Below are 7,458 nucleotides of genomic sequence, written 5' to 3'. Positions count from 1 at the left end.
ACCGGCAATGTGGCGATATATTTATCTACCAGAGTATAGATGGTAACCACAGCTATTCTAGACAACCTAGTGGAAACACCAGCAGACCCATAACCTGTAGGTGATGAATTACGAGTTCATGCGATGTTGTAACTACGTATTCATGCGATGATACTCTAACCCCTTACTATGAATTACGAGTTCAGATGATGTTGTAACTACGTATTCATGGGATGTCACAAATTCTGCATGCCAAACCAATGGTCATAATTTACATCAGTGAGAATGGTTCATTTTTTTGTAAAACCAAAATCAGATTGGAAATTTTGATTTTTGATTTTGGAAAATGTCAAACCATTGGTTTTTTATTTCGGTTTCGGTTTTTTGTTTTTTTTTTTTTTAAATATATTTTCAGGGTTTTGTTTGTTTTTTTTTTTTAATTTTTTTTTTTATTTCATAGATTTCTTCATCAACAAATGTTGCTACAATTTAACAAAAATAAATAATTTGCTAAAACATAATACAAGAGGAAGTTTGTTCACATTTAGTCATTGAACTTTTTAGACGGAAACGAACTTTCGATTTTGTTCATATTTAGTCACTAAACTTTTTTTCGTTATCTATTTGCAACTAAACTATTAAAATTGTTCACATTTTACCTTTATGATCGGCTGACCGGCACGGTAACAGCCGGTCATAAGGGTAAAATGTGAACAGTTTCAATAGTTCAATGACAAATAGATAACGGAAAAAAATTTAGTAACTAAATATGAAAAAAATCGAAAATTGGTTACCCTTTCAACTCATTATCCCTATTTATTTTCGTCTGAAGTACGAGATAATATAATAATTGTTGTAAAATAAGTTATTATCTAAATTGAAAAACAAAGCTCTAGAGAAAACGGAAAAGGTCACAATTTTCCTTTTGAAAAACAAAAATTGCAACGCTTTCAACACACCATAATATACGCGGTCCATTATCCATCTCACTCCACCGTATAAGAAACCATCCATCCTTTAGGGTTTCAAACATTCCTCATCCCGAATTCTCTCATTCTCCTTCACCATTTTCATCTAACTTCACCTCAATTCCACTTTTCTCCTTTGGGTTTTTCTTCCATATTGAAAACATTTTCTGGGTTCTTCCTAGTTTTCCCTAAACCCATTTTTTCTTCACTACTGTGCTCAATTGTGTCGTCTCCCTTGAGTTTCTCTTTGTGATCACCCAAAAAGCTTCAGGTTTTGTGTTTCTACAGTCTTAAATTCATCAACAAGTTTGTGGGGCTTCCTACTTTTGATGTGAAAAGAAAATGCGAACTGATTATCAAGGCTCATCTTCTCCAAATTTCACAAGTTTTGGGCGTTCAATTCTTAGTATGAAACGCGATCCAGTGGTTCACTCCATAGACCATGAAATCCCACATCAAGAAAAGGAAATCGAAGCGTTTCAAAGACAGGTAACTCAAAGGTTTCATGAGTTATCTGCAGTCGATTCACAGGAACTTTTATCCGTTTCTTGGATTTCAAAGCTCCTAGATGTTTTCCTGTGTTGTCAAGAGGAATTCAAAGCCATATTATTCAACCACAATTCTTCTTTGACCAAACAACCCATGGATAAACTGATTTCTGATTATTTCGAAAGGAGTATAAAGGGTTTAGACGTTTGTAACGCCATTAGAGATGGGATTGAGCAGATCAGACAATGGCAGAAGCAATTGGATATTGTGTTATGTGCTTTGGATAATCAAAAAGGTCTTGGTGAAGGTCAAATCCGAAGAGCAAAAAAGGCTTTGATCGATTTAGCAATTGAGATGCTTGACGAGAAAGATTCAAACACAAATCTTGCTCAAAGAAACCGATCATTCGGGCGATATCAAAAGGATTCACAAGGACACAAATCTTTGAAGCATTTCAGATCATTATCTTGGAGCGTTCCAAGATCTTGGTCATCTTCGAAACAACTCCAAGCAATCGGGAACAACATTGTTCCTCCAAAAACTAATGAAATCATCGCCACAAATGGACTAGCTGTGGTTGTTTACACGATGAGTCACGTGTTCTTATTCGTAATGTGGGCTTTAGTGGCTGCAATCCCTTGTCAAGATCGTGGGTTACAATCCCATTTCAACATGCCAAAAAATTTCATTTGGGGGGCACCGATTCTCTTGTTACACGAGAGAATTTTGGAAGAATCCAAGAAAAAAGAAAGGAGAAACACTTGTGGGCTTTTGAAGGAGATACATGGGATTGAGAAATCAGCTCGATTTATGAACGAATTGACTGATTCCATTCAGTTCCCATTACCAGAAGAAAAGGAAGAAGAAGTCAGAAAAAGAGTGGACGAATTGAGGGTTGTTTATGGAGCTTTGAAGAACGGATTGGATCCATTGGAGAAGCAAGTGAGGGAAGTGTTTCATAGGATTGTACGAAGTAGAACTGAAGGACTTGATTCCATTGCAAGAGGAAGCGACTGATCCAATGGTTTGAGCTCTCTATTTGGTATCTTTTTTTTGTTTCAAGAACGAGTGATCTTGAACAAACTTTGGTATTGTAAATGTTATATACACCATATATATTTACTTTTTTTCTCTCTAGCTTTTTAACAACGATGGTTTGTTTTTGGTTAAATTGCCAAATATGATGATATGAAAAGCTGATAACACTGAAATCTTGTTATTGTTGCTTTGAGTTAATAGCTTAAATAAGTACAGAGAAAGTTTAGCTACAAGTTGGATCTTGATGCTTTGAATTATATGTTTTTATTATCAACATTATTCATTGTTCCATATTAATGGTCAAATCATGAGAAATTTGGACTCCATATAATATCAAACCTGAGTGGTGTCTAAACTAAAGAGTCACTCTTTATGTAGTTAGAAGTTAAAACAATTTAGTTCATCATTATGCAGTTGAAGTCTTCCTCTCTCCTCAACTATTGAAGAAAGAAATTCAAAGATCTCCACATATCTAACAATTGATTTGAAGAAATTGTTGACCTAACCGAATTTGTGAAAAGTTTACACATCCATCGGGAATTTATATTAAATCAACATAATTTTATCTCTTCAAAATCGAATTGTTTACTAAGTGTACATCTTAATGGTTCGATACCAAAATTATTTTAATTAATGGTAATTATGCAAAATGATTTTGATAAGAGGTGATGTATGTGAGATATTTGAAATTAATATTCTTGGTTGGGTTGAAGGTGACAAAAGAAAATATTTTGTGTATTCTTGAATAAAGAAATTCAATAGGAAATTGAGAATTTAATAACCAATACAACCTCATCTCAAAGTATTGACCTTTGACAAGAAGCCTTCTTTACTCACCTATTTTGACCAGTTCGTAGAAGCTTCTATGGAATTCAACCATATAAAGTTGACTTTGACTTATTTATCAATATATTTAGGGATAATCATAGCTATGCAAATTAAATTAAAGATTTGATGAACGGGTTATTCACTTATTTGTTAACATGCACGTTTATTTAGTTAATAAAATTATTGTTTTAAACTGAAACTAGAGATAATCACCAAACTGACCGATATTTTATCCAACTTTTGAGCATTTGTTGAAATGAATGATATATCTGAATAACAAAATTGACCGACAATTTATCTAACTTTCAGATTTCAACCATATAAAAAGTGTATATCTTTCATTTGTATATCACTTAAAATTCATATCAACCCCAACTCTAAAATGTTCAGTGTCACCTCTTTTCACACCCGCATATATAAATGTACCTGACTTTGATTAAATTTTGAATTTTTGTAAGTTGATGTCGTATTTTTGAAATAGTCTGAAATGCTACGTTTAACATATCTACTAAAAAATCACATAGCAAGTCCACCGAGGAACACTGATATATGTCATGATTTGAACTTGGTCTTTTTGCGTAGAATTCTACTATTTAACCATCAAATTCTCATTGGAAAAAATACGAGTAATTATGTGTTTACACCGAAAAAACAGTTAAGTTGTAAATATGACAACCTTTATAAGGCTTACGAGCTTACAGAATCAAATTTGATATATAACTTACCACAAATATTAATAATTAATATATAAATTGAATATATAAATATCTTTGGATAAAGACAAAAAAAATATTTGTAAATCAAATATCATATGAAAAACATCAAATTTTAAATGAGAACTCATAAAAAGATGTAAGATTATATTTTAGCATAAGCAAACAAAAAATCGGTGTAATTTTCCAAAACTCATAAAGGTGGTAGGGTATGGTCAAAGTTTGACCAGTCTTCTTGACCAAGATTCCAGACAGGAGTAGCTAGTGCAAATGGCAACCACGAACTGGATTATTTTCTTTTAAAGTATTTTAACATTATACTTCTGATAGAAATGTCTTAACTTCTTGTCTTGTTATCTTTATAGGGATAAAGACAATTAAGCTTATGCCAGTTAAGCTTTTAATATATATATATATATATATATATATATATATATATATATATATATATATATATATATATATATATATATATATATATATATATATATATATATAGGGTTAGGTTCATTTGAGACCACCTATATTTTGTGAGATCGTGAGACGCATTTTTTATTTTTTTTTTTATTTTTTTTAGTTAATTCATGTTCCGAAAATAATATTTAAAAAAAGATTTTTTTGATTTTTCCATTTATTTTGCATTTTAAAATTATTTTTAGAATATGTACAGTGTAATATTCTATTTAGAATATATTTCACGTATTTTTAAAAAAAAATAGAATTTTTTATTTTTTTTATTTTTTTTAGTTAATTCAAGTTCCGAAAATAATATTTAAAAAAGAATTTTTAGATTTTTCCATTTATTTTGCATTATAAAATTATTTTTTAGAATATGTCAGTGTAATATTCTATTTAGAATATTTCACGTATTTTTCAAAAAAAAAAAAAACGGAATTTTTTATATATTTTTTAATATTTTTTTTAGTTAATTCAAGTTCCGAAAATAATATTTAAAAAAAGAATTTTTGGATTTTTCCATTTATTTTGCATTTTAAAATTATTTTTAGATTTGGTCTCACGGTCTCACAAAATTAGAATGGTCTCAAATGAACCTGAACCTATATATATATATATATATATATATATATATATATATATATATATATATATATATATATATATATATATATATATATATATATATATCAGTGTTGTACAAGTCCTGACTAAGTCTTAATTAATCTTCGATTAATCCCTAGGCGCTACACAACCGATTAGAGGGTGTCTATCGATTAATCTTTGCCTACAAAATAAGTGAAACAATAAAAATTAAGAAATTTTAACACTTTGAAAAAGTTCTATCTCAATAGAAACTATTTTAGAAATGATTAGTGTTGTATTAAAAAAAATATCCAGAAAAAAGGACAAAGAGAGAAATCCAAGGTCATGGCATCACTGTTTATATCATAGTTCAATAGTTTAATATGAGACACAGAGGAGCAAGAAATCTTCAAGACATTTAAGAACCTAAAGGTACATATTTCGTTTTCAGATGCAAATAAGCAAGTATGAAGATATGACAAGTTCTTTAAGGAACTTTGCATATTGAGAAGGAAACTAAAAGGGAATTGTAACATCCCAAAAATCAAGAATAAACATTATATTCTTAAATCCATTTCAAAATCCATAATTTACACAAAACATAGTTTCCAAGAACCAAAATCATGAATCAAAGTATCCCAAAATCATAAGTCAGATAAAATCCAGGATGATGTGCATAATCAAACCTTCACATTGCCCCTGTCCTGTTAGATACTTACAACTATAAAAATCAAACTATAAGCCAAAGCTTAGTGAGTTCCCCCAAAGCACCACACACAACAACATAATACAATGCACGTAACCAGCCCTACAACACTAGGTTGGACCTCCACCGAGCCTTCAACTACAAGCTGGACCGCTCCCTTGGGCCTATAATATAAATTGGACCACCTGGATATCTTGGCCTTCAGTACAGACCATGACCGCCTCAACCTAACCAAACAATTAACATGTTGACATATGCACAATAATCAAATACCGCCAAGTACATGTAGTCATATAGGTCTGCTAGTTTAACATATAACCAACAAATACAAGTAATCATACAGATCTATTAGTTTAACATATAACCAGCATAACAACATGCTATATACCAAGATACATAACCTAGTGGGCCGACATTTGTGCCTTTGACCCACAAGAACAATGAGGAAAAACTTACCTTACAATCTGAATGATAGCTGAACTGATTACTACTTCAAACACTGGCTCTACAGGTCACCTGTACAACACACAGGGACCAAGCCTTAACCTACTACTCAAAGTATCCTAATTGACCTATAGTCAAACTTGGTTAATGTCAATGGTCAACGATCAACCTCAGATGCACTTCATGCTGTTGTCATCCTTGGCTACGTTGTGCCCGCTAAATGACAAAGCAGACGGGTTCCTACCCAGTCCCCATGTCGTGGCAACCTAAGGATACACCATGCGGACTGGTCTGAACAACTTAATCCATTATGCCATTTCCCTGCAATTTTTGGAGCTCCAAAAGTCAGATCTGGTCCTTCCTATGTTCTTGATGGATAAAGTTTCCAACTTTATCCATTAAGACACCTTAACAAGTCAAGATCCCAAATCCTAACTCCTTAAAGGTGAATAAATGCAAAAAGTCACCCATTAAGCACCCAATCTCTAGAGTTATTCACCCAAGGTTTCTAGAATGGTTTCTTACACCTAATTAGCAATGAAGGTTGTAGCTTTATGGAAATGCATGTCCAACGAATGTCCCTTCTATTTTATGTCAAAAACATGGCAATAAGGAACTCAAGCTTCAACGTGGGACCAAAAAATCCATAGATCCTCAGATCTGGAACATATGACACTAAATTGGCCACATGGATCCATAAAGTTGCCAACTTTATGAGATCCAACCTTCCAATTCCTCACACCATGAATTTTAAGGGACAAGAGGGAGAGATCTAGAGATAATTAATATAAAGGTTAGCTCTTGAAGACTTATAAGAGTGTGGAAAATGTGCACAAAAGAGATAGGGAGAGCTTCTTCTTGTTGTTGTTGTTGTTGTTGTTGTTGTTGTTGTTGGGCTCAACCTCGAATTAGGGTTTGCCATTAAGAAACGGCCATGTCGTGGCAGAAAGATGTAACGCCGTGGTGCTAGCTTAGCGCCTACGAAACTTTGGCCTTGTCCATGCAATGGGACTCCATCACCATGCCTTGGCCACCAGAAATACAACATCCAACATATTAAATTACTTAAAAGAAACAAACCTAAAACTTGGCATTATAAGAAAGAGACCATAAGTGTGGGAGAGCATGTTTCTAGATTCTAGAAAAAAGATTCGCAACCAAATGTCTAAACATGGGTTTCTTTTTGTCTATGTAAAATAGGAAAATGAGACTTGGATCGATCGTTACTTGATAGAGGACCCTCAATAAATAC

General features: G+C 32.3%; 1 protein-coding gene across 1 annotated transcript; it reads left to right on the top strand.

Annotated features, from left to right (window-relative positions):
- Window positions 1-994: 994 nt before the first annotated feature.
- On the top strand, window positions 995-2,585 carry LOC145036710 (protein BYPASS1-LIKE-like). The gene has a single exon (XM_078985213.1). The coding sequence runs from the start codon at window positions 1,290-1,292 to the stop codon at window positions 2,451-2,453; it is 1,164 nt and encodes a 387-aa protein (XP_078841339.1). The 5' UTR covers window positions 995-1,289; the 3' UTR covers window positions 2,454-2,585.
- Window positions 2,586-7,458: the final 4,873 nt, after the last annotated feature.

Source organism: Lactuca saligna, chromosome 1 (assembly GCF_052625555.1).
Source record: "Lactuca saligna cultivar CGN05327 chromosome 1, ASM5262555v1, whole genome shotgun sequence".
Lineage (NCBI taxonomy): Eukaryota > Viridiplantae > Streptophyta > Magnoliopsida > Asterales > Asteraceae > Lactuca > Lactuca saligna.
The sequence above is the reverse complement of the archived record's forward strand: the minus strand, read 5'-3'. Positions and strand labels throughout refer to the sequence as shown.

What these genes read in the sequence shown, in the direction of transcription:
- LOC145036710 (XM_078985213.1), top strand. Translation starts at nt 1,290, where the DNA reads ATGCGAACTGATTATCAAGGCTCATCTTCTCCAAATTTCACAAGTTTT.